This window comes from Tenrec ecaudatus, chromosome 10, assembly GCF_050624435.1.
Source record: "Tenrec ecaudatus isolate mTenEca1 chromosome 10, mTenEca1.hap1, whole genome shotgun sequence".
Taxonomy (NCBI): Eukaryota; Metazoa; Chordata; class Mammalia; order Afrosoricida; family Tenrecidae; genus Tenrec; species Tenrec ecaudatus.
The window spans coordinates 20,905,731-20,933,607 of record NC_134539.1 but is presented as its reverse complement, the minus strand read 5'-3'; the positions used below and the strand labels follow the sequence as shown (position 1 = coordinate 20,933,607).

Sequence of the window (27,877 nt, the reverse complement as noted above, 5' to 3'; positions counted from 1 at the left end):
TGAAAATGAAAACCAAACCCAGTGCCATCCAGTCGATTCTCACTCATAATGACCCTTGGCAGCATTTCTGACGCTGCAAATCTGAATGGGAGCAGACAGCCTTGTCGTCCTCCTGCAGAGCTGCGGCTGGGTTTGAACCGCTGTTCTTGAGGTTAGTTGGCAGTATAAGTATACAAGGTGATTTCAAAAAGTCCATAGACAATTCCATTTTTTAATTTCCATTTTTTCCAGGAAACAGAACCTTACAGGACACAGGTCTACTCTTGTCCCACACTTTGGAACAATGCTTTTATGATCAGCCAATATTTCCACATCTGTTTTATGGCTGGGAACAGCGGCAACCATCTTACAGGCAGCCGTCTCAGGAGGTTGTCCCTTTCATTCTGAGAAAGTCAAATTTTCATTCAGTGCCTCTGTGTGTTTTGTGCAAACTCGCAAGTGACCAAAAAGGCTTAATTATAAAAACCTCAGTTGAACAGTCAAGCCTACCCCGCTGCTTTTCAGCAAGTTGCTCCCAGAATATCTGGTATATTTAGCAAGCCCATGTCGTTGGTAGGAACTTTATGGAGTGATTAGAATTTGAACATTTTACTTTCTCACTATATCCCACTTATCCAACTCTGAAGCTAGCAAACTTGCAAGGCTGAATCCTGCCTTCATTTAAAATTTTGATATGTGGATTTCTATAGCACCCTTATTTTTTTTAATTGCGTGTAAACCATATTTTTCTTGAGCATTGAGGATGCAAGGGTTAAGCACATGGCTGCTAACCAAAATTTGAGCAGTTCAAAGTCACCAGCAGCTCTGAGAGAGCAAACAGCTGGTGACCTGCTCCCTGAAAAACAACAGCCTAGAAACCCTATGGGGGTTCAAGTACAGAGCCGCTATGCATTGGAATTGAGTGGAATTCACAGTAACACATTGCGGAGTCGTGTCACAGTGGGTTCCTAGCTCTCCTTTGGAGAAAAAAAAAATGGTGTATGCTCCTGCAGAGATTTCCAGCCCCAGAAACCCCAAGGGACAGCTATATTCTGACCTATAGGGTCACTATGAGACACAGTCAACTCAATAGTAGTGAGTTTCATTTGACTTTTAGTTGATGTTTGTACCTCATATAAGCACCTCCCTCACCTCATCTGAACTCCTGCCTTGGCAATAGCTTGTTTGTGTGAAACATTGTCATTTCCCTTGGCTAAAAGTTATGTCTGAAATTCAAGGACCACCCTCCCATTTCCCATCCTCCACTGTATTTTTCCACTTACTTAAAAAATTCTTTTTTAACATATCCACTAAAAGATGGAACCAGAGATGAACTGAAACTCAGGTTGCAGGTGATAAGTTAAAACAGATTTGTAGCATTTATTTCCACAGTTCACAGGTCAGCTGGAGTGTGAGATAACCAGCCCACAGGCTGGTTCTCCTGAAGAATTTCAAGTGTGCTGTGCCAGTTCTCCCTCTGCTGTGCCAGGCACTGCTCCTTCATCACCCTGTAGACCATTTCCTCTCCTAAAGCTTCTGTTGGGGGTCCCAATGGGCCAGCCTCTGATGGCTTCCAGGGAGCTTCCCTTAGCTGTATTCCCAGCTTCCCCTAGCTTGTCGTGCTTGAACCTAGAATGTACAGACAACTGTTGTGCTGTAGGATCAGGGAGGCAGCCGCCATTTACCATGCTGGATTCTTAGCTAGACGTTTGAGAACCTTCCTTTTTCTTTTTTAAGCATTTTATCAAGAGCTCTTATAATGCTTATTACAATCCATATATAAATTGTATCGGGCATATTTGTACATATGTTGCTATCACTCTTTTCTAGACAGTTACTTTCTATTGAGCCCTTGATATCAGCTCCTCTTTCCCCCCCTCCCCACCACCCTCATGACCCCTGGATAGATTATAAATTATTTCCATGTTGCGCACCGACCACTGTCTCCCTTCCCGCATGGTTTCCGTTGTTCTTCCCCCTGGAGGGATGTGTGGTTGGGTGTTGATCAGTTTCCCTTCTTCCCCTCCTCCCCCACCTTCACCCTTCCCATCTGGTACCTCTCTTCCCATTCCTGCTCCTGGGTTGCGTGTGTCCTGAACTCTTATCTCTTGTCTATGGCTGAATACATACTCCAGTCTAGTCTGAAGTGAGAGGCATCACTGGGGTCCTGGTGGTGGGGGTGAGGAAGCCTCAAAGAACCAAAGGAATATTGTGTGTTTCATCGGTGCTTTACTGCACCCTGGTTGATTCATTCCTTCCCTGTGACCCCTTTGTGGGGGATGTTTCATTGTCTACAGATGGGCTTTGGACCTCTGTTCTAATCTTCCTTGTTCTTAGCCATATGATTTAGTTTATTTGATTGCTAAGGGTCTTCTGATGCCTGTTACCTGGTCCCAATGACACCTCATGCTCACACAGGCTCGTGTGCTTCTTCCATGTGGGCTTGTTATTTTTATGCTGGATAGCTGCCTGATTGTTTCACTTCAAGTCTTTAAGACTCCAGACACTATATCTTTTAATAGCTGGGCACCATCTGCTTTCTTCATCACATTTGCTTATACACCCATTTTGTCTTCAGCAATTGTGTCAGAAGGGTGAGCATCTCAGATTGCCAGTTTGTTAAAACAACATGTTCTTGTATTGAAGGAGGGTATGAGCAGAGGCCCAAAGTCCATCCACTACCTCAGTATATTGCCATATAAATATATGTGTATAGGCCAATACTTCTAGTTCTGAGGAATTCCAGGAACTGCCCCTCCTAGCCTGAAATCTATTTGGGGGGGGGTGCTCTTTAGGGGCTTGTGGCTTTGCTCCTGTTACTGATCTGTTGTGTTCCCTTTTTGGTTTTCCCCACTGCAGGGGGTTCAGACCATACTTCCTCCCTGCCATGTGTTCCCAGTATTGTCCTCTGGTGCAGTATGCTCCAGCAAGGGGACATGTCGTGAGCTACTGTCAGCCCTACAGGCATCTCTGTGTCTCAGCAGTCCCATGCTGGGCCATCATCTTCCAGGCTTGATGTGTCAATATGGGGTCTGGACCCACAATTCCTTTCTTTTTCCTTCTTGGTTTGCTTCCTTGTGGTCATGATATGCTGACCCCTCACCCCAACCTGTATGTTTAGTGTTATTATCTGTCGCATGTACTTCTAGGGAGGGGGTCGATTTGGCTCGGATTGGGGCCAGCCCTATAGCCCAATCTTTTCATGTATTCCTCCTCATGGTTACATTGCCCTCATGGTTTGGTGAGACATGTTGGGGTTTGTATTAGCACTCCTGATTCTGTGGAGACATAACCAATACCCTCCCCCTGGGTGGGTGAATGCCCTACTCCCCCCCGTGCCATCTTCTCAATCTCAACCTGTCCCCCTTTTTAAATTTCTCTAGCCCTCACAGTCTCCTTTGTAATACTAAGGAAAAGTATTCTCTTTGGGGGATGAGGATGCAGAAAACAATGGTCACTTAACTTTGCAAGAGCCACAAACTTCATCAATGTTTTACACTCCTTCCTTCTTTCTTTCCACTTTTCCTTCACATCCTCTTCTTTACCTGAGTAACCTAGATGCCAGAAGGAGTGGACTCAGGGGCCATCAGATATGGCAGCGAATAAGAGGACACAGGGAGAGTGAGACAGTGGGGACTGATGTTGAGCGTTGGTATTCTTATTCTTCCTATTCGTTGGTTCTAATAGTAACCCTATGTACAACCAAACGACGTAGTGCCTGGTCCTATGCCATCTGCACAATTGTGGTTACATTTGCACCCATTGTTGCAGCCATTGTGTCAATCCATCTCACGAAGAGTCTTCTTTTTCGATGCGCTTCTTATCCGATGCGCTTCTATTCTACTTTACCAAGCACGACGGGTTTCTTCTAATAACGTGCCCCAAGTACCTAAGACAACGTCTCCCCATTCTCCCTTCTGAGGAGCACTGTAGCTGTACTTCCTCCAAGACGGATCTGTTTGTTCTTTTGGCAGTCCATGATACTTTCACAATGCAAATGCATCGACTCCTTTTCTGTCTTCCTTATTCAACGTCCAATTTTCACATGCATATGAGGCAACTGAAAGTACCATGGCTTGGGTCAGACGTACCTTAGTCCTTCAAGCAACATCCTTGCTTTTCAAGTGGGCCATGGTGTAGTCTGGGCACAGGAGGGGCCCCCAAACCCCGGCGGGGAGGTAGCAACTGCAAGAAGCGGAGACACCCTCCCTGTCTCTGCACCAGGGCCCTGTCCCACCACTGCTGTGGCAGGCAAATTCCTTATTTTTCAACACTTTAAAGAGGTCTTGTGCAGCATATTTACACAGTGCAATGTGTCATGTGATCACTTGACTGCTGTTTCCATAAGCACCAATTGTAGATCCAAAGACAATCTCAATCTTTTCTGTTTATTGTAATGAGATATATATGTAGTGAATTAGAAGAAGGTTTTCAGAGCAAATCGGCAGTTTTATATCCAGCAATTTATATACATTTCATCTCACTGATTGCAATCCCCTCAATGAATGCCACTTATTTCACGTTCTCCTTGTATTTTCTGTCTCATTGCTTCCTCTTTCCTAACTCTTTAGAACTTTGTCTTTGGATAAATGCTGCCATTTTTATACCAATAGTAACCAATAATGGTTGATTATTCTAAGGTGTGCAAACCTCACTAATATTATTATTCCTCTTATCTATCTACTGTTTGCCTAAAAAAATGAGCTCAGGGGGGAGTGCGTTCTGTTCCACACCTGAAGTGTAGCTAAAGACCAAAGTCTAGGGAGTTCCACCAATCCCCATCTAACCAGTAAACTTGGTCTTTTTTATGAATTTTCATTTTGTATCATACTTCTCCCCCTTCCTTTCCTGAACTTTCAAGTCTGATCTCTTTTGGTAACCAGGTACCAGCTAGTTCATCTGGGCTCAGAGTTGTACTTTTGATGTTCACATTGCTCATTAGTAAGTTCACTGGACTAATTATTTCCACGTGGCATTGATGTTCATCACTCTTCTTTCTTTTGGACAAGGAGAGACCAACGGTTGTCCCATGGATGGCTGTGGTAGTTGCACAATTTCATGTCAACTTGAGAAAAGAATGAAGGGTGGAGCCTAGTCTGATGATGCCTTCTTGTGGGTGTGGCTTTCTCATGAGGATTCTGGGAACTTCCACTCTCTTGATTCTGCCATCAGAAGAGGGGGCCACACTCTCTCTCTGCTTCACATTCCTGTCGACAAGTCTCATGGAGCCATGCTGATGGCAGCCAGAGCCACGGAGATTCATTCACTGCCATTGGATCCCTGGGACTTTCCACCCACCTGCCTATGTTCTTCCTGTATTCAGCATCATTGCATGTGCTGTGTGAGTTTGAGGAGGAATTAATGGGCTAAAGTCGGTCTTATGGACTTGATCTGCACTGCGCTGGGATGTTTTATTGATGCATAATTAGTTCTTGATATCAAGTCTCTCTTACACACATATATGAATATCAATGAATTTGTTTCTCTAGTCAACCTCGTCTAGCACAATGGCTCCTCACACATTTTTAATAACCCAGTTACTACTCACCTAAGGAGGGTACAGCTGTTAAACCACACCCACTATCCAAACCCACTATCCCAGAGCCAATGCTGAGTCATAGTGGCCATACAGGGCCGAGTAGAGACTGCAAATCTTTAAGGGAGCTGACTGTCTCATCCCCATCTCCCATTCCACCCACCCTCCCCATCCCTGCCAAGGAGCAAGTGGTGAGTTTGAACCTGACTTGTGCTTAGCCTAATGCTTAGCCCGGTCACCATTAGCACTCCTTTGTTGCAATAAACCAAAATCAAATTCACAGTGACCCTATAGGACAGGCTAGAACCTTTCCTCCCCCCCCTCCCCCCGCCTGTGGTTTCTGAGACTGCACTTGTTTACAGGAGTAGAAAGGCTTATCTTTCACCCATGGGGCAAGCTGGGTTTTTTTTGAAGTAGTGAGCCATGTCACTTGCACTAACATAAGGCAAACTAAAAAGCAGATTGCTTCTGGATAGATTCGAACCACTGACCTTTCAGCTAGGTACCTAATGTTTTACCATTTGTACCTCTAATTAAAAAAAAATCAAGTGATGTATTAAAAAAGAAAACATTGCCACTATGAACCGATGCCTACGCATAGTGCACCTGTGTGCAAGGTAGCATTGCCTCCGGGAGTGTTCACGACTGCAACTGTTTATTAACAAATAGGGCAGAGTTATCTGGTCCGGTGAAGACTTGCCCTATAGGCCAATACCCTTAGCTATAAACAAAACTTTGGAAGAATATTTTTTAAATTCACTGCCATAGAGTGGATCTTGCATTACTGCAGCCCCTATAGGAGTGGTCTCAACCTTCCTCATGCTGCTACACTTTCATACAGTTCCTCATGTGGTGGTGACCCCCCAGCCATCACATGATTTTAGCTGTTACTTCATCACGGTCATTTTGCTACTGTTATGAATCCAGCGACCCCTGTTAACGGGTCCTTGGACCACCCAATGGGGTGGCAACCCACAGGGTGAGAACTGCTGCCCTATAGGGTGTATTATTTACATAGAATGATCCCAGTTTCGTGAAGTGTTTTAAAAATAGGATTATAATTGAGGCGTCCGTTAAATTGTGCGAAGCACGCATTTTAAAGCGTTGCAGAGAAAGAAAAACAAAAGGAACTTCCTCTCCCCTCCCCCTTCCCCGGCCAGGCTTCCTTTCCATTTAAACCCCAGCCCCGGTTCGTGGCAATTCAGAGGCCGCGAAGTGGAACCCTTAAAGACAAGGAGGCGAGCTCCCACACCGCCAACACCCAGCGCTGCATAATCCGCTTGCACCCTTGCGGCCGTCGCAGACCTCCCGCAGGCCGGCTCGCGCCCTGCACCCCGGCCCCGCCGCTCGGGGCGCCGCAGCCACTCCCCGCGCCCCTCCGCTTGGCCCCGCCCACCAGAGCCGGCGCGCAGCCGCAGTCCCCGCGGCGGCCGCTCCTAGCCCGGGGGATGCTGGGAGGCGGCCTTTCCGGAAGGACGGCTCGGCGTCCGGCTCTAGGCCCGCGTTCCAGGCGCCGCTCGGTGTTGCAGGTCCCCGCGTGCAGGTAGGCCCGTGGTCGCGGCGGCGCGCTGGTGACAGGCGGGGGCGCCGCGGGCCGCTCGCGGAGGAGTCGGGCGTCGCTGCAGAGCCGCGTACGTGGCGGCGCCGCCCCCTTGGCCCGGAGCGGAACTGTGGAAGGAGCGGCCGCGCAGGCCGGACGAGGTGAACCAGGTCATTTAACTGCCTTCGGGGGATGACTCATCTGCAGACGCCTTCGCTCTGAAGTCCTGAGCCCTTTGTGGACCTCGGGACGTTGTCAGTGGATGACTGACGGGCGTGCCCTGAGGGGCGCCCCGGGGACTGCTCGCCCCGCTTGAAGGACTGCCAGCCCACCTGCTCTTGCAAGCCCTCCTGTCCTTTAAAGCCTTCCGTGTAGTAGCGCCTCTCTCCCAGCGCCCGTGTCTCTGCCCGAGGAAGGTTTTCACATGAAAGTGTCGCTGGGTAACGGCGAAATGGGCGTCTCTGCCCACTTGCAGCCTTGCAAGCCCGGAACTACGCGTTTTTTCACCAGCAATACTCACAGCACGGTGGTGTTGCAAGGCTTTGATCAGCTTAGGATAGAAGGGCTGCTTTGCGATGTGACCCTGGTGCCAGGCGATGGCGACGAAATCTTCCCGGTTCACAGAGCCATGATGGCGTCAGCCAGTGATTACTTCAAAGCTATGTTCACCGGTGGAATGAAAGAGAAGGATTTAATGTGCATTAAGCTTCATGGCGTGAACAAGGTGGGTCTGAAGAAAATCATTGATTTTATTTATACTGCAAAACTCTCTCTTAATATGGACAATCTTCAAGACACACTGGAGGCTGCCAGCTTCCTACAGATCTTACCTGTTCTGGACTTCTGTAAAGTATTTCTTATCTCGGGTGTCTCGTTGGATAACTGTGTTGAGGTTGGACGGATTGCAAACACCTACAATCTCATAGAAGTGGACAAGTACGTCAATAATTTCATCCTGAAGCACTTCCCAGCGTTGCTGAGCACTGGGGAGTTCCTGAAACTCCCTTTCGAACGCCTTGCTTTTGTGCTGTCTAGTAATAGTCTTAAGCACTGTTCCGAACTTGAACTGTTCAAGGCCGCCTGCCGCTGGCTAAGGCTGGAAGACCCGCGCATGGATCATGCTGCAAAATTAATGAAGAACATTCGCTTTCCACTGATGACACCGCAGGACCTCATCAATTACGTGCAGACGGTGGATTTCATGAGAACAGACAACACCTGTGTGAATTTGCTTTTGGAGGCTAGCAATTACCAGATGATGCCGTATATGCAGCCCGTGATGCAGTCAGACAGAACCGCCATTCGATCCGACTCCACTCACTTGGTGACATTAGGAGGGGTTTTGAGGCAGCAGCTGGTTGTCAGTAAGGAATTGAGAATGTATGATGAGAGGGCACAGGAATGGAAATCCTTAGCCCCCATGGACGCTCCTCGTTACCAGCACGGCATTGCTGTCATTGGAAACTTTCTCTACGTCGTCGGTGGCCAAAGTAATTACGATACTAAAGGGAAAACGGCCGTTGATACTGTTTTTAGATTTGACCCGCGATATAATAAGTGGATGCAGGTTGCCTCGTTGAATGAAAAGCGCACATTCTTCCACTTGAGTGCCCTCAAAGGGCATTTGTATGCCGTCGGTGGGCGCAGTGCAGCCGGTGAACTGGCCACGGTAGAATGCTACAACCCAAGAATGAATGAGTGGAGCTATGTTGCAAAAATGAGTGAGCCCCACTATGGCCATGCGGGAACAGTGTATGGGGGGCTGATGTATATTTCTGGAGGAATTACCCATGACACTTTCCAAAATGAGCTCATGTGCTTTGACCCCGATACAGACAAATGGACCCAGAAAGCTCCAATGACTACAGTCAGAGGCCTGCATTGCATGTGCACAGTTGGAGACAAACTGTACGTCATTGGGGGCAATCACTTCAGGGGAACAAGTGACTATGATGATGTTCTCAGCTGTGAATACTACTCACCGACCCTTGACCAGTGGACACCAATTGCCGCCATGTTAAGAGGTCAGAGTGATGTTGGAGTTGCCGTCTTTGAAAATAAAATCTACGTTGTCGGTGGGTATTCTTGGAATAATCGTTGCATGGTGGAGATTGTCCAGAAATATGACCCAGAAAAAGATGAGTGGCACAAAGTGTTTGACCTTCCAGAGTCACTTGGTGGGATTCGAGCTTGTACCCTTACAGTTTTTCCACCTGAAGAAAACCCTGGGTCGCCTTCCAGAGAATCTCCTCTTTCAGCACCTTCAGATCATTCCTAGGATGGAGGCATGATGCATTTGCAATGCATCATGGATGATCGAATATTTTCCTGTCGGTTGTATCTCTTAACAAGGTTTGGTAGCATTACTAGATGAAAAGGTAACAGTCATTTGTGTTGTATGGCTTAGTATGTTTATCAAATGGTTGCATTCTGAACATGTATTCCATGTAGCCAGCTGTTCTAACACGTGAAAAAAGATGTGCCGAATATGTTTAAGTTAGGTGTCCTTTTGTGGTGTATAAGTCAGATCAGAAGTGTGATTGTAGTAAGTTTTATGTTCATTATGCTTGAGAGTGCAAAGTTTTCTTCCTTGACTACAGAACATCAAAGGGAGACAGCCTGGTGTAATCTCAATCCAAAGGTTGCCAAGTGTTGCTAGCTACCTCCCTCTTTAGTAGAGATTTCTGACATATTTGTCAACATACCCGCTTGTGTGGATTCAGCTATGTGGCATTTCTTAGGAAGATCTAAGAAATTGCACGTTGAAAATATTAACTTGAAAAATTAGTAAAACCCTCAGGGTTTGAACTCTCGTGAACACACACACACCGTTTTAAAATCCACTTGTCTCTCACCTATATATGAAAGGTCACATTGAAAAACTCCCCACAACTCAGCTGTTTTTGTCCAAAGGGCATTTGAGTACCAGAGGTACACTGAATTTAGATTGGTAAGAACTACAAGGCATTAAATTATTGAACAAATTTGTCATTTTGCTAACTTGCTACGTCACATGAAACTTTTGTGCTTTTTATTGATGTATATTTGTATATTACCTGTTTCATGTAGAGTCACTTTGCTGTTGACGTATATTTGTATATTACCTGTTTTATGTAGAGTCACTTTTGTCAGGTTATTTAGCAAAGTTTGCCTTCAAAGAATTGTTTGTATTCGATTTAGGTTTCCCTCTGTTCCACCCATTTGTTCAGTAATTCCATGATATGAAAAAGGCAAAGAAATAATGCAGAACAGAAAGTTCAGGAATCTTGGGGTCATTCTCTCAATTTTGGACCCTGACTAGCGAGGTGATTTTGTGGTTGGGACTGATTGCCCTGGTGCTGCTCTAGTTCGGTAGCATCCTGAACGCTGTGTGTGACCTGCCTCAAAGCTGTATCTGAGCTATCAGGAGAGAATTCTTCTGCCACAAATCAGAAAAATGTCCTTTCTGCCATGTCTGAAGGACAAGACCAACTTGAGATTCCTGAAGAAGCCAGCCACAGAAAAGCTAGGATTTTACCTTGTAAGCAGTAGTGAAACAGCTCAAGCCTCTTCAATGCCAAGAGACTTCCTTGCTTACTGGCTGAGAACACAGGGGGAGGGAAACTCTTAATGGGATTGCACTAACGGATGGAAGAACAGGAAGAAGGCTTCTGAGTGAGGGAAGTAATTTCCTGGAATAGTGCACAGGATGAGATACACATCTCTCAATATACTTATATACTATATGCATGCATGTATATACATACATACACATAGATGGGTGTATATCCCTATCCATGTGAGATTGTCAGAGTGGAAATCAGAATACCTTTCTCTTTATTGACAATCCCATACTGAACCTCAGGAACCAAGGAAAAAGAAATTGGCTTCCAGGGATCTGAACTTTATGCTCATTCAAGTGTTGGTTCATTTTAATGCTTGTTAAGATGTCTGCATTGGCAGAAATTCTCATACTGTCTTTTTTTAAACAGTCATTTTTGTATTCCTAAAAATAGTGCTTATTAGTAGAGTGAGAAATTAGAAAGTAGAAATTGCTTCGAACTTTGTGTATTGAATAAACAGCAAATAATCCAGATCATTCCTTGACTATTAAGAGGTAGAACATTTGTGTATCCTGAGTGGCTGTGTTTCTTCTTTAATCAAGTGTTCGTGTCCTTTGCTCATGTGATACCTATTTAGATTTCTGTTTTTCAGACGTTACATAATTTCTATAATAAATAAAAGTTAATTGGTATTTGCTTGCATTGACTTTTTCCCCCTTCAAACTCACTGCAATCGAGTCGATTCTGACTGAGTGACTCATGGGATAGAGTCGAAGTGCCCCTGTGAATTTTCTAGACTAACTAAAGCTGAGGAGTGGCAGGTGGTTTCAGAGTGCTCGGTCTTGTGCTTAGCAGCCCAATGCGTAGCCCACTGCCCACTAGCTCCTTGCTCGTCTGCTAGCATTTGAAAGGAGTAGGCTATCCAGTTAATTTAATGCAATCCCATTTCCCCGTCTGTTGTCACAGTGACCTCTTGGGGTAGTTGACGATTCCTTTACTCTCTTCGTAGTACTGATGTATTTACTCTTTCACAAAGCCTGACATACCAAGATGGTAGTTCTCTGTTTTCTCCCTCGGTGAAAAGATTGCTACTTTCTGTTATGTTTGAACTTGTTGCGTTGTAAGTAAGTGTTGATTAACAAGCTGTAGCTAACTTCCAGCTGTATACCTAGGCCACCTCCAGCCTCACACACATCTTGCCTGCCCTTTCAATATTTGCAGTTGACAACTTTTAGCAATCATACAAGCAGCTGGTTGCTGCTACGTGGATACCAGTGATTAAGCTTAAAACCCCTTTCTTCAAGGTGTCATTAAAATTATTGTATGGAAAGAGCTTTAACTTCATACACTAGTCGTTTTTTAATAGAAATTTTAGACTGGGAAAACACTTGAGAGGCACAAACTATATGATAAGGCATTGCAGTCCTATTTCTTTCTCTTTTTAAAACCATTTCATTAGGGGCTCATACAGCTCTTATCACAATCCATACACATACAACAATTGTATAAAGCACACTTGTGCATTCCTTGCCCTCATCATTCTCAAAACATCCTCTCTCTACCCAAGCCCCTGGCATCAGCTCCTCATTTTTCCCCCTCCCTCCCTGCTCCCTCATGAACCTTTGATAATTTGCAAATTATTATTTTGTCATACCTTGCACTGTCTAATGTCTCCCTTCACCCACTTTTCTGTTGTCCGTCCCCCAGGGAGGAGGTTCTATGTGGATCCTTATAATTGGTTCCCCCTTTTCAACCCACCCTCCCTCCACCCTCCCAGGCAGTCCCATTTCTTGCACAGTTTCCTGTGCATTGAAAAATTAACTGGTTACTTTCCGGGTTATGAATATTATCTATTGCAAGACGCATAGGCAAGTCAAAGATAATAATTTATCATTGATTTCACATGCTAGGAATGACATGTTAACACTGTTAGGCATATACACATGTACAGATATTTGTCACCTATTTTTTAAATTCACAAAAGAGGCTAAGCTAAAAGCTGGATAGATCATATCCAACTTCCAAACACACTGCTATTGCAACCTTTTATTCAGTGTATTTTAATCTATGTGTAATAGAAAATATGAAAGGTATTTTCTACCTATTTAATACATGATCAAGAGAAATATTCTATTTTACCCAGAAAAATCCAGACTTCATTTTTACCCACCTGTGAGCAGTAAGTAGCATTTGCATTCAAAGCAAACACAATCAAAAGTTTACTGGTTTGTGATAAAGTGCTTTGTTCTGATGATGAAGCCAAAATAAGCTCCTACAGAACACAGCAAATGCACAGAAATAGCGTAAAGAAAAGCATTGTCCTGCCACCCATTAATGTGTTCTGAATTCTGACCTGCAACTTGGACCATATGCTTTTCTTTGTGGGTGAGAGGATGATGGTTTTTCTTGTAGATGCATTTTTTGGATACTGTTGCTAGGTGCCATTGAGCCAATTAGGACTACTAATTTGTAGCAGCAAGTATTTTTCCACTTTTTCCTTTGCGTTTATGTCCATGTACAACTGTTTTTAATGTCAAACTAGATTTTTGGGGTCACTTTTTAAAACAGGTTCTTAATTTTTTTCCCATCACAGGCAATATGATTATTACAATATTTTATTGATGTGACTTTTCATTTTGTCTTCTCCATGAAATCTAAAGTATTTTTTCATTGCAAAGCATTGCCCAATTGCTCTACCATCACTTTTGAATAATCTCTCCATTGAAGTTGTATGCTTTTAAAAAATAAGATGATAATGTCTTGATTATAATCTGGTCAGCTGAGGGGCTTTTTCTTCCCTTGCAATGGTACAAATTGCTTGAGAGGAAGCAGGTACTAGAGATGCATAAAACACTTTCACAGCCCTCGCCTTCTTCGACTGCATTTTATAAACCCTGCACGTCTAGTCGGATTTTAGTTCTCTTTGCCCCGTGTAAAAACATCTCAACTATACAACTTGATTTAGACGTCCTTACAATGGTTAATAAATGGGTAGACTTAGTCGTCCTACATGGAATAATTATCTCTTTGAATGTATTCAGGTTGTCCTGGGAATAGCGATTGCTTCTTTAAAGTCGATTTTTATTTTCATCTCACATTCTAAAACTCCTGCTCTAATACGAGGAAATATGTGGTTTTAGTATCTTGATGTGGAGCCCTGGTGCCGGTAGTGGGTTACTTGTTGGGCTGCTAGTTACAAGGTCGGCAGTTCAAAATTGCCAGCCCGCGAGGGCAGTTTTACTCTGCCCTATAGGGTTTCTACGAGTCGGAATCAACTCCATAGCAGTGAGTTGGAGAGGTTTTTTTCTTTGTTTGTTTCTTAGCCTGTTGATATTCTGTCTACAGTACAGTGATTAGTCCTAATCATTTTTAAGTGGGCTCTCAGGTTTTTACATTAACTACATTTCTGTCTCTTATCAATGCTTGACTATCCCAGAAACAAACCAAAGCCATTCAGTTAGGACGAGGCTGTTCAGTCTAATCAATTTCAAAATTTCTCCTTTAATCCCAAATAAGGAAAGAAAATGCTCCCAGCCAATCCAAACTTGTCCAGTGTAGCTTCCTTCTTCCTGTGTGCCTGAAAAGCCTCCTTCCGTCTTTCTGTGTGCTATAAACCCTTCCACTTTGCACTGCGCTCAGAGGCTCGGATCTGACTTCTGGACCAGACACTTCCAAGCTCATGACTTGAAAATAAAGTGTATGAGTTTTTAAACAAATTTAATCTTCAGGAAAATTTTATTTTTAATGGCTTACGTCTTTGCCATGTGCTATTATAAGAAGAGACTTTAAGAGTTCATAACTACTTTTTAAATTTTCTTTGTATTTTCTTATTAAGGTGCTTCTGTAATGGATTTTTTTAAAAGTTAAGCACATCATTAACATTTCTTGTTTTCAAAGCAAGCCTAATCTGAAGGTTATTTCTGTTGACCTCAGGCATTCTTTCTTAGGAATTCTGTGGTGCTGGGTCATTTAAATCATTTTGGGAACAGCTTTTACAGATATGGACTGTGAAGCATTTTTGCATAGGATGTTCACTAAATAACATTAAATCCAACCAATGAATAAGAAGGACATTAAAGAGTAAAACATGAAAGCTTAGCTTTCCCCTTGATGTGTGTATCATTTCCTCCCTGCAGCTTAGAAAATTTTTGTCATCCGGCTTAGTCCCCTTCTTTCATTCAGTCTTGACTGTATTCTACATGTGAGAAGGAGGTGACGAAGATTGGATAATTGTGGTCCTCAAGTGTTTTCAACTCAGAGACCCCCCAGGGACAAGAGTTGAGCTGCCCCGGGTGTTTGGTGCTTCATCTTTGTGTGTGCAGACCACCATGTCCTCTCTGGGGGCTGCTGGGCGGGTTCAAAACACCAACTCTTTAATGCCCTAAACCCATTTTATTAGGAGATAATCCAGACATCATACTGGGGGGTACAGCCCCACAGTCGAATGATCCCAAGGAGCAATGCGCGCAATTAAAGAAGACAGAAAAGGGGGCGCAGGGGACTCAACTCCACTCATGGACGAAGCAAGAAGACAAAGGACTAGTACCGCTCTCAAGGTGTGCGACCCTCTCATGAGTCAGACAGTAAACAGATGGGCAATATACTAGTCTTGGGATTCTAAGCATTCAGAGAGAGTATTTCAAAGGTCGTATAAAGCATACAAGAGACAAGAGGAGCTAATGCTCCTTAAGATCAGAAACAAGGGGAGCAAGTATTCTTTGAGATAAACTTCCTTTAACTGTGTATGTGAGGAGTCAGGCATCTGCAGGACACACTTTGTCCAAGCATTTATGGGGGTCAGATGGAATCTTGTGTATTGAGGCCCTTTTCCCCTTATCTCACGAATCTTGGAGGTGTGCCTCACGTTAGGGATGGCGGGCCAGGCTCTAGTCAGGAGTGTTGGGAGCTGGCCACATACACTTTCTTCCAGGTCCTCAGTTTCCCATATCATTGCCATTCCATAGTTCAATCATATCAAGCAGTGTTGTACAATAGCTACCACAATCAATTTCAAAAACAGTCTTGAACTCCTGATATCAGTCCCCCTTTCCCCCACCCTCCCTCCCACCCATCCCTCCCTGTCATACTCCCCAGGAATCCTTATCTAAGTACTGCCTCTATAGATTAACCTATTCTGGGTTTCATGTTCCAAAAAACAGAAAAACACAGAAGGGGTAGTCAAGAAGGCTACCAACAATGACAAAATAGAGCAGAGACAAACCCCAATGTAGCAAAAACAAAGCCACAGAAAATATTAAAAACCAGATTAAGCACAAAGTATATCCAACAGGAGGACAGGTGACAAGGGTTTAACCATTCAAGTCAGATTTATCACTTTGATCTGTAATCGTCTCTCCATTGCTCTCTGACTGATAACCTGGCTACTCCCATCCCTCCATTAAGGTCGGAGGGGAAATCTCCAGAGACTTATCCCTGTGAAAACACTGCTTTTGTGTTAGCTGCTAGCACTTGGCTGTTGTGCCCCCGGGGCTTCTTAGAGCAGGTTATTGCTGTCCAAATCTGGCAGTCACAATATGTACCTTCCACATAGATTTTTTAAGACTGTTGGAAGCCCTATATCAAGAGATACCACATAATCCCTTGTCCCCTTGGCTTTGAGTGGGCTTGTGACCTGCTTGAAACAGAGATAGTGGCAGAAAGGACACTGACGTCTATGGTTAGGCCATGAATGGCCATGCAGCTTCTGTCTGGCTCACTGGACCACCTCATGACATCCAGCTGAGTAGCCCAGACCATGTGGAGAGGCCTTTGAGGTGCTCCAGCCCAGAGCACCAGCTGATACCCACAACAACAACAAAAGCCACCATACATCTGAGGGAGGGAAATCCAGATTAGTCCAGTCCCCAGACATCAGTCACCCCACGCTTCCAGTGGTCCCAGCTAAACACTCTCAAACACGCTGGATGGACAAGCTATTCCCTGCCGACCTGTTCAGACTCCTAACTCAGAACTCCTGAGCATTCAAAGATGTTTGTTGGGGAAGGCAGGCACGCTGAGAGACGACCTTTCAGCTAAAAGATAGCCCCATAAAATAACACTCAGGAAGGGCATTTCCTTTAGAACAATCAATTATATGAGATCAACATGTATCCAAAAGCAAAGAGGAGAAGGTAGGAAGGGGTAGAAAATGCAGATGAAAGGAGTTGTGAGGCAGGGCAGCCAGGGGGAGAGCACAGACGCCCTGGGGAATGCAACTGAAGCCGTGGAATGCCGTGTGTGTGTGTGTGTGTGTGTGTGTGTGTGTGTGTGTGTGTGTGTACAGGTACATGTCCACTGACTGTGCTCCGCCCTATTGTCCTCCTCAGATACGACCGATCTTACAGCTGAAGGCTTGTGGCAGTTCCGTTGTTCGAGGAAACTAGTCGGTGTCGGTTTTCCAACAACAGGACTCACTTTCTGGCTCTGTGTCACATTCTGGTAATACAATGCTTCCAACACTTACAAGGCTATAGCAATGAGGCTTTCTGCTCCCATAAAGAGTTAAAGACTTAGAAACCCACAGGGGCAGGCCCACCTTGCCCTTTAGGGGGCCGCTATAAGTCTCCATGGACTCTGGAAGTGAATATTTTTTGGCGGGTGAGGGGAAGTATTGTACATTTAATAGACAAGCCAAAATTAAACCCACTGCCATCAAGTTGAGTCTGACTCAGAAGCAACCTTATAAAGGGTTTCCACGCCTGTAAACCACGGGAGCGGACAGCTGGAGTTTGAACTGCTGACTGGGTCCGCAGCCCACCAGTGCCCCAGGGTGCCACCGCAGCTCCTTTACCAGACTGCAGTACCATGAGAACATAACATAACTCTCATGTGCACTTGGAAACAAAAAATAAATCCACATGACTTGCTTTATGAACCGGTTACCCGAGACCTCCGAAGGAGTAGCCAAGGCCAAGCAGGTTGTAATAAAGGAAAACTTCATTGTACTGGCACACAGCTTAGTGGATTTCTATCCAAAGACTGAGCTCCCGTCTCACAGAGGACCCCACCTGTACAGCCTAGGGCCCTTAGGGAGTTTCAGGAGCAGTGGAGGGTCCTGTTTAGGGTTAAGATGGGCTGGTTCAAATGTGTGTTGGGAAGGGGGTGCACAGGTAAGTAAACGGGCAGTTTACAGAATCGGAAGCATTAAGTATTAACTGTATGATTTTAGCTTTAACCCTATGGCTTTATTCCCACATGCACATGAGGTAGCAGCAGGATATTAGCTGTGACAACATCTTGAGATTGAGGTGGTCTGTGTGCTCCTACCCCTGGAATGGGATGCAGTTCCTGTCTCAAACCCACAATACCACCGAGGCATGCCTATAAACTGGAGGAACACCACGGCAAAGCCACTGCCAGGAACTCCATCCCAACTCAGAACAATCCTTTAGGACCAGTAGAACCGCCAGATGGTTCCTGAGGTTGAAAATCTACAGAAGTGGGCTGTCACATCTTTCTCCGGGGGGAGGGGGGGAGCGTGGGAAACAACTGCATGGGAAATGGATTTGCTCAGTAAACTTTCTCCTAATGCACAACAAAAGCAGGGGGTGCAGAACTTCCCAGGGGCTGCAGACAAGCTGAAGCCTAGGGGCAGGTTTGGAACTCCTGGTGCTCTAGCCCTTCCCAGGGCGTGGATGGGTCTGCTGCTCCTGGTACAGGGGATGAAGCTCACATTTTGGAGGTTGCCACAGTCAGGCACTGTGCCCTCCCTTTCCAGGCCGGCTTTGTCCCTGGTTCTCCACCAGGCAGAATCCGGGCCTGGCCAAGGTGTTTACAGGCATCTTGAAGAGGGCGACAAGAGCAATCAGCTTATCCCAGTGTGTGTGTGGTGGGGGTGGAAGGGGAACAAAGGAGCAGGTAAAGCTGGACCAGATGCCAAAGCCTGGCTGCAGATGAACTGGGGGACGATAAAAAATGAGAACCGGGAAGAGAAAGAGGAGAACAGGGGACAAAGGATCAGTAGATAGGGCTGTAGTCCACTTTGAAATAAGAATTATTGACCAGATTGGAAACTTTGCTTGAGTTAATAAGCAAAAAGGACTTAAGGCCTAAGCAGGTGTGAGTGTATCCATCATCGGAGTTCTCGGAAGCCCGGGTGAACTTGCAGGGGGATATTTTGAATCGCTCATGTAAATTAATATTCCCCTGTTCTTTTAAGTAGCAAAAGAACTGAAGGTGACTGAGGACAGAGGAGAAGCAGGTAGGCTTTGAATGGTGCCAAGAATAAATCTTTTCAGCAAAGGAAGAAGAAAGACAACAATCATTGATCCATAAAAAAAGATACTTCTCCTAAAAGGGGGTGGGGGGAAAGCAGAAATTGAAATGGATCTATTAGGGAAGTATAGATTCCATACAATGTGTTCTAATATTGTTTTGTTTGCATAGTAGGTTCTGGTAAGGAGAAAAAAGTAACTAGTGTGTAATATTCCAAGAAATACATCAACTCGCATTCTAAAATCACATCTTATAAAGCTATTTGTGATTTTCATGATAAACACTTTGTTTTATGTTACTGGCTTTCAGTGACCACAATTTGGTGTTTTGTCAGTGTCTTATGGAGACCTGATGATGCAGTGATTGTGCCGAGGCTGCTGACCCCACAGGAGAAGCACATAGCAAGAGTCCAGCCCTGGAAACCCCGCAGAGCGGTCCTACTTGGTCCTGCGGGCATCTGTGAGTGGGCATGGCCTCAGCAGCACCAGGGTTTGCTTTAAGTAGTCTTGTTAATACAGTTAGTGCCCAGGAGGTAGTTGTTAGTCGTTATTGTTGTTGTTAGACACTCTGGAGTGGATTTCTGTTCATAGCAAATTCCCGAGACAGAGCAGGACTGCCCCACAGGGTTTGGTGGCACCACGCCCTGCCGCTTTTCTGGAATGACAGATGTAAAAGGCTCTTCTCTGTTCTTCAAGGTAGTGAGACCCCACCTTACGCTGCTGAGATGGCTTATTTTATACCCAGCAGGATGGTCAGTATGACCAATCTTCACCATAGAGTGCCAACTTAATAACAGTCACAGATTCACCCTATTAACCATCACTCACAACAGAATCATCTAATTCTAGCTCCATCTTCTTTCTTCGGAAACTATCCATTAAGGGTCTAATCTCTGACGTCTAAAAGCTGCAACAACTCAAGAACAAAAAGGCAACCCAAACACAAAGTGAGCAAAGGACTCGAACACCATCAAAGAGGACATCTAAGCGGCCCATGCACGTGAAAAGATGTTCACAACCGTTTGCCCTTTAATGTTGTGCGGTGCCGTCGAGTGGGTCCTGAGTCACGACCACCTTAGGTACAACAGAGCAAAACTGCCCGATCCTGTGCCAGCCTCACAATTGTTACAGCCACTGTGTCAGTCCGTGTCGGGGATGGCCTTTCTTGTCTGTCTTTTTTTGGGGGGCTTTCTGACCTCTACTTTACCACACATGGTGTTCTTCTCCAGGCTGGACCTCTCCTGGTCCCATGCCCAGTGTATGTGAGCTGAAGTCGCTCTGTACTTGCATCTAAGGAGCATGTGGCTGAATCGTTTGTTCTTCTGGCAGACCATGGCACCTTTACGATTCCTCACCAACGCCATGATTCAAAGGCATCAGTTCTTGTGCAGTCTTCTTATTTATCGTCCAATTTGTGGCAGATAGGTATTGGCCAATTGAAATTTGGAGATACATACTCAGGAACATATACAGTAATACCTTGGTTGTCTAACTCAATTCATCCCAAATTTGGGTGTTAACAATGAAAAGTTTGAACATTTTTCCCATAAAAAAAAATAATAGAAAACCAAGTAATTGGTTCTAAGTCCCAAAAGTTACACTTATACATTCATTTTTTCAGGACTTTAGCATAAAATTAACAGCCCTAGGTTGTGGAACTACCCTTCTAAAACATCTAGACCCAATAAATGCAATATATTAAATATCGAAACACCGTACAGCAAATAAAATCAACTTATTTTTCATTGATTTTTTTTCCTAAAAACCGATGGGTTTTCATCATGCTACACAAACATGACTTCACCATACAATCACCCCTAGCATTCCCGCATAACCAAGTGAGCCCATGCTGTTCCCTCTTTAATAATGAAGAGCCTATTGGGCACTTCCCCCCCCCCCCCAAAGTCCTGCTTTGTGGCAGGTGAACACTTGCTGGGGACCAAAACCCTCATCAGCCTCCACCTGTTCAACAAATTCAGCCAGGAATGTATCGGCTCCGTCTTCATTGGCACTCGCCCCTTCCCCACGGCTCACCACGGTGGATGCCTGTTCGCTGTTGGAATCTTTCAAACCAGCCATCTCGGGCTTTGCACACTTTGGGCTGCTCAGTAGTCGTTTCCACAATATTTTTCATCAAACTCTACGGAGACTGTTAGCCTTCTTGAATATTATCACTATTGAGTTGTTTCTGATTTATCCAGATGAACAGTAACTTTTCAACCTCTTCCATGATCTGGGCTGTTTGTTTTGTGGTTAACAATTTTCCACCTTGTGCTACATTCGCCGCTTTAAGCATATTTCTTTTCAACAATGTGGAAAATGTCAACTTTGCTCTGTTGGAGTCAGCTGCCAAACCAGAGAGGCAGTGACCCGATTTTCTTTAACTCCCATGGTTCTCAGTTTTCCTCGCAGCCGGAGTGCTGCATCGCTGCATTTCTCTGCTGCCATGGCAATGGTATATGATGCCCAGAAAGCCCAATGGCAAGTGTTTGAACTCACTAACACAAGCACAGTGTGTTGTCTGAGCGAGAGCAGTGGGGACTGAGGTGTCACCCCTTTGTGTCCCCATCCACTCACTCTCGCCGAACAGGTTTTTCAGGGTGGATTTTCAGTTCAACTATGGAGCAAAGTGAAGAACACCGAGAAATAATTTTTTCAAACTTTGTTGTTTGGAGTAATGGAAAGTTTGAGCTTGGAACGGTTCAACAACCAAGGGGATCACTGTATATGTATATAAAACAAACAAACAAAAGGCATTGCTGTTGAGTCAATTGTCAAAGTGCAATCCCATAGGATTGCCAAGGCTCTAAGCCTTTACTGAAGCAGATCACCACGTTTCTGTCCCATGAGCGGCTAGGAGGTTTGGACAAACAACTTTTCACTTAGAAGCCAAGTCCCTATCTATCTAAAGATATGTGTATATACAAATATGTAAGTGCAGGCACATAAATTCATTAAAAACATAAATATAGATGCTTTCTCAGACTTAGCCATACACCACACAACATTTGTGGGGAAACCAGCCCCTCACAACTAATCTCGGGTTCGGTAGGCACAACTGTACGGTTATGATATACAAAGATTATAGCAAAGTCTTAGCGAATAGGAGAGTGTAAAATAAAGAAAACAGACACATTTCATGGTAGCATGCATACCTCAGCTCCTGTAGGTGGTACACATGGAGGTTGGAAATGCGAGGGCAGGAGAGAGCTCTCAGGAGGTTTTATTTCTAACCGAAGCTTATATATCTTTGGGGCATGCAAGCCCCCTCATTACCTATAACAACCTACATCATAGGAAGGGGTTGTAACATAGGCAATACAAGCAATAGGAGGGGGGTGGCCTGGAGGTGTACATGCAATAGTAAAGGGAGGGAATAGGGGTTCATATGTGGCAATAGGGGTGGACCCTAGACTCAACATAGTGGCCTAACCTTAGTCATCCTTGAGTGGTCCTGGGCTTGTCTTCAGGCACTCTTTCTTTTTCTTCTTTTTTAAATCATTTTATTGGGGGCTCATACAAGTCTTTTGTTATTTTTATTTTTTTGTACAATTCTTATAATCATCTATCCATCCATTGTATCGGGCACGTCTGTACACTTGTTGTCAGGCACCTTTTAAGGGAACAATATCAGAAGGGAGTGGGTCCTACTTAGAGTGAGTCAAACCATACAATAATTGCTCTAGATAACCTTACGGAGAATAACCTGCTTTTATTGACGTCCTAGTGTACAGTCATTTATCATGGGTACCAAGCAGTGTCTTGAATTGGCAATATATTGGGGGAAGACAACTTGGGAGAAATCTATCTGTATCCCACAAACATTGATTCTCTGAGCTTGAAAGCACAAGATCACAGTCTAGTGGTATGACTCAGTCAATTGGCCGAATATCATAACATAACCACTGCTACTGAGTCGGCTCCAACTCATAGACACCTCATACAGGGTTTCTGAGCCTATCCATTGTCATGGAAGAAGACAGCCTCATTTTTCTCCTGCCAAGTTGTTGGTGGTTTTGAAGCCCTGCCCTTGCAGTTAGTATCCCACCACTCATCCCACAGCAACACCAGAGCTCCACAAAAGTGCGTGACAGCCAAAAAAAAAAAAGTGCGTGATAGCCATCCTAGTTATGTGAGTAGGATCTAGGCTCATGAAAGCTTTTGAGTGGCCACTGAAGGCACTGTGAGTCTCAACTAGCCAGGAGTAAAAGAGTAAGCAAGTAATCAAAAGTATAAAGAAGGGGGGAAAAAGTCTAAATAAATAATTTTTTAAAAAAGAAACAAGTCTACAGAAGCCATAACCTCATTCACCCTGAGACCAGAAAAATTAAATGGTACCAGGCAGCCACCACTGACTGTTCTGACTAGGTCCATAGTAGTTGGTCCTGGATTTAAAAACAAAAACACGAGTCAATTCTAACTCGTAGCAACCCTGTAGCCTAAGGTAGAAAGCCCCTGTGGGTTTCTGAGACTGTCCATCTTCACAGGAGTGGAAAACCTCATCTTCCTCCCAGGGAGTGGCTAGTGATTTCAAATTGCTGGTTTTGTGGCTAACAGCCCAATATGTGACCCAGTATGCCAACAGGGGTCTTTGGGATTCTGGTAAACTGGGAGAAAAATATGGAACTGAACTCAGGCTTATAAAACAACAAACAAAACAAAAATGCCAGACAATGTGGTAGAGCAAAGAACCCAAACTCCCCGAGTCTCTTATCCGGAGACACTCTGAACCTAGACCCATGTCGATCCCCTGAAGTAAACGTCTATGGAAATAGCAGAGGCACACAAAATAAAGGACACTGCCTCTCAGACCAGTGTCCTACTTAAAAACCCTAAGTCTGAGAATAAGAAGGTCAACAATGTCTCAAAAGTAGAAGAGAAGGGAAGAAGAAACCTAGAGTATGAGGCGGCACAAACAGGATACAGTTAGAATGCTGTTACACTGTGATGCATTAACTCAGGTCACGTATTAGCCTGGGTAGACTAGAGAAACAAATCCATGGACACACATATGTGTATAAGGAAGAGGTTTAAATACAAGAGCAATTGTACATTAAGAAAATATCCCAACCAGGGCCATAAATCTGATATTAGCCCATGTGTCCCATAATGCAGGATGATCACAAGCCAGTGGATAGAAAGTCTTTGAGTCCAGTGGAGTTGTAAGCATCTCAGCGCTGGCAGGGGTCTCTCTGTGGCTTCTTTGGCTTCAGAGGTCTGGTTGCATCCATGTGGCTTCAGCTCAGAGCACTAGGGTAGTTCCATGTGTCTTGTCAGCTGCAATGTCTCCTAGGGAGTGACAGAGAGAGAAGTGTCTCCCGCCTCCAAGGAGGAAGTACAGGATTCCCCTGAATTCTCAGAAGAAGGCCATGCCCACACAGAGGCCTCCTTGGCTATGATCTGATTGACAAGCTAGACTCCGCCCCTACACTCAAACCTCAAACTGACAAACGACTATATCTACCACAGGTCACCCCACAATTGTTGGGGGGAATTGTCAAGTGGGAACCTAATTTGTGTCAACGTTTACCAAAATCTCAATAAAATAATATTTTTTAAAAATTTAAAGATGGATGGCGGCTCCCGGATGGAGAGTAAAGAGAGGCGCCGGTCAGAAGCATTGTGGTTGTGGCTGTCGAGTCTGCTGGCTGCCGGGGAGGAGGCGTAGGTCCTCGTCTTATGGGCATAAGTAAATGGGGTGTGCAAATGTAAGCAGAGTGTTCAAAGAAAACTTGAGATCTTCTATTTATGTTTTGTTGTTATTGTTTAAAAATATAAACTTTGTATGAGCCCCCAATAAAATTATATATATATATATATAAAGATTTTAAATTATTTAAGTGTTGATTGGCATCAGTGATCTTCTGTCGCCAAGTTCGCTAGTCCCATATCCAGAGTCCAGGAAGGGGTAGGTTGCTCGTTACTCTTCATGCAGCGAAGTGAGCTGTGGAACACCCTCTCTTGGGCATTTTCAGCACACAGCACCCTGCCCCACGTCACGTTGCCAGCAAGTGGCCTATCGTAGATGATCTGATCTGATCCGATCCATCAAGCCTTACAGAGTGAGCCAGTGGCTTGACAAGGGTCCTACCAGGAAACATCCAGGTAAATTCATTCTGATTGTGTCCTACCTGGTGAGCAAGAACATAAGCAAGCTGACGTGTGGATTGGCCGCTGAAAACAACTGTCTTAGCGGATCTCATTTTAAAAATCAGCGGGGGTTGGGGGAAGAACCTGAAATATGAATTACTTCCAATATAACTTCCTCATTGCACAGTGTCTAAGAGTCATCGTATGTAAGGGTGAGGTGTTGTTCATGCACATGCTTTCCAAATTCTGTTCATCTTGTCAGTACTAAGTAGTTGTCAGCACCATGGTACCAAATTCCCATCGTATTCAATAAGGTGAACATAAGAACATGCACAATCCTCAGTGGTTCCGAAGGTCCTCCGGCTCTGAAAATCTCTGGCAGCCTGCATGCAGTTCCTCCTTCTGCAGCGTGACAGCTAGCTGACAAGGAACAGCAGTGCAGCCCCAGGAAATGCACCAGGGAAGAGGAGGCTGGGCTCCGGCAGCTGAGGGAGGGGCGGCTGGCTGGCTGTAACCCTCTTCAAGTCTGTGAGGTGGTGTGTGGGACTGTCCAGAAAATCATGTGCTTTACACAGTTGATGTAGGTATGGATTGTGATAAGAGTTGTATGAGCACCATTAAAATGATTTTTAAAAGAATGACAGTTTTAGAAGCCCACAGGGACATTCTGCGTGCCATCCAGCGTCACCAGGAATTGGAATCAACTTGACAATTGAGAAGAGTCAGAATTGATTTGATGCCAGAGAGTAGGTTTGAAGATAATATAATTTAGTTTTGAGAATGATGAGGGCAATAAATGTACAAAAGTGGCTGACACAATGGATGAATGTATGGATTGTGATAAGAGTTGTATGAGCCCCCAATAAAATGATTTAGAAAAAAAAAGAAAAGAAAATCAGAGGATGGTGTGGAAGTGGAGCCCAGTATGAGAAGCTAAATAGGTGGATGATCTTAGGACCATGCAAATGTTCGACCTGAGGACGTTTTTATGAGGTCGTGAGGTTTGAGAGAGGTTTGTAGCGTGTATACATATATTTAAAGCAATACTAAGAAATCTGGTCAAGTTTTGTCAACTAACCAAAATAACTCAAGCTGCCATCAAGTCAATGCCGACTCATGGTGACTCTATAGGCCTGGGAAGACCTGCCCTTGTGAGTTTTTGACACTGTATTTCTTTACAGGAGTTAAAAGCCCCATCACTCTTCCAAAGACTGGCTGGTGGTTTTGAACAGCGGATCTTGCGGTTAGCATCCCAACTTGGAACAACTACTGTCACCAGGGCTCCCAGAAATTAGCTAAGTGCCTGTCAAAGCAGATCCTCAGGAAATAGAGACATTTCAGTGTGACAAATCATGCATGGTTGAGTGCTATGGCAGTTATTTTAAGAATCCCACATGTACCCCTCCCCTGAAAATAAAACAAAACCAGGCCTATTCCCATTGTGTTGATGCTGTTTCTTAGTGAGCTTTTAGCACAGAGTAGAGTTGTCCCTTAGGTTTCCAAGGTGGGGAATCTTTCCAGAAGCATACAGCCCTATCTTTCCACTCCAGAGTGGCTGATGGGGACAAACCACGTGTCCTTTAGGCTGAGTGCTTAAGCACTGTTCCACCAGGGTACTTTCAGTGACACAGACCTGGATGGAGTGGACGTCTTGGGAGCTCACGCTGGTGGGGGCACAAGTACAAACTCTGACATCCATAGCAGGTGAAACTACAACACTTCAAAAAGCTACCTTGGAATGACAAAGTATTTGTGCTTCGTGCAAAAATATACAGAGGTATAAAAGCGTGGTTTTGTTTGTTTGTTTTAATCATTTTACTGGGGCCTCGTATAACTCATCACAATCCAGAAGCTGGTTCTGAAACTGTAACTGCAGTGGGTATCTTTCTACTCACACGAGTTACAGCAAAAGGAAGCTTGAGTGTTTAGAGGAAGTGAGGGACTAAGAGGAAGAAAGAACAAACGAAACGTCTTTCAAATATTTTGAGGTCACAGAAGAACAGGATACACAGCGTGCCTACACGTAATCTGTTGAAAGCAGTCGGAACTCTAACTGAGCAAGCAGAGAAATGGTTTGGTGCATCCCAATGTCACCCAAGAAGAGACTTCCAAAATGAAGAACAATGCCCCAGGTGGAAGGGTCTTTAACTCCTTCAGAACTTTTTAACTCCAAAAAGGCTGGAGGATAAATATAGATTTTACCCCAGCATGGTTACACAGTGTTGCCTTTGGGAAGTTGCCCTGGACCCATCTTCTCATCACCTCACATGTGATTGATTTTGTCTAAAATGGTTCCTTAACTTTGCTCCCTAAATGCTACACAACATCCATGGAAACATTTACCAAAAGAGGCATATACACTGGTAAAATTACCCTTTGTCAACCCCGTATGTGTGGTGAGCACCCCCATAAACTTCCTCTTTCTCGCAGATCCACTTCTCCATAAATGGCAAATAGGAACACAACTTTATTCCCCATTCTTTGTGAAGGATTTGAGTACAAGTCACAAACTACTTCTTTCTCTCAGATCAACTTATTTCTAAATGGCAAATAGAAACACAACCTTCCTTCCCTTTCTCCGAGAAGGACTAAGATTACAAGTGGACACTTATTTCCCTTTCTTTCTGATCCACTTTTCAAAATGGAAAGAAGCTCAACCCACTTGCCCTTTCTCTGGGAAAGATTTAGAGAACAAGTCCACAGTTCTTCCAATTTCCCTCAGATCTACTTCTTCCTAAATGCAAAAACTGAGCACAACTTTCTTTCCATTTCTCACTGAATGACTTAGAATACAATTGCACACTTCTGACACTTTCTCTCAGATCTAGTTAGTCCTGAATCGCAACATTGATTCAACTTAGATCAATTTTGATAGAAAGTTCACACTCCTTCGCTTTCTCTGGCAATTCCTTCCTCCTAAGTAGCGATTCCAATCCCACCTTTATTCCTTTCTTGGGGAAGTGACCTAGAAAACATG

The 27,877-nt window shown here is 44.5% G+C and overlaps 1 protein-coding gene and 1 long non-coding RNA gene across 2 annotated transcripts; both read left to right on the top strand.

The window, feature by feature from the left end:
- The first annotated feature begins 6,966 nt into the window (after positions 1 to 6,966).
- KLHL9 (kelch like family member 9) lies at positions 6,967 to 11,289 on the top strand. The gene has a single exon (XM_075559993.1). The coding sequence runs from the start codon at positions 7,480 to 7,482 to the stop codon at positions 9,331 to 9,333; it is 1,854 nt and encodes a 617-aa protein (XP_075416108.1). The 5' UTR covers positions 6,967 to 7,479; the 3' UTR covers positions 9,334 to 11,289.
- A 3,439-nt stretch (positions 11,290 to 14,728) lies between these two features.
- Positions 14,729 to 26,323, top strand: LOC142458947 (uncharacterized). Its single transcript, XR_012786429.1, has 3 exons — positions 14,729 to 15,153; positions 16,924 to 17,035; positions 26,082 to 26,323. It is a non-coding gene; the product is annotated as an uncharacterized LOC142458947 (long non-coding RNA).
- Positions 26,324 to 27,877: the final 1,554 nt, after the last annotated feature.

Bases quoted from the DNA above. Each gene is read 5' to 3' on its own strand.
- KLHL9 (XM_075559993.1), top strand. From the start codon at position 7,480: ATGAAAGTGTCGCTGGGTAACGGCGAAATGGGCGTCTCTGCCCACTTG.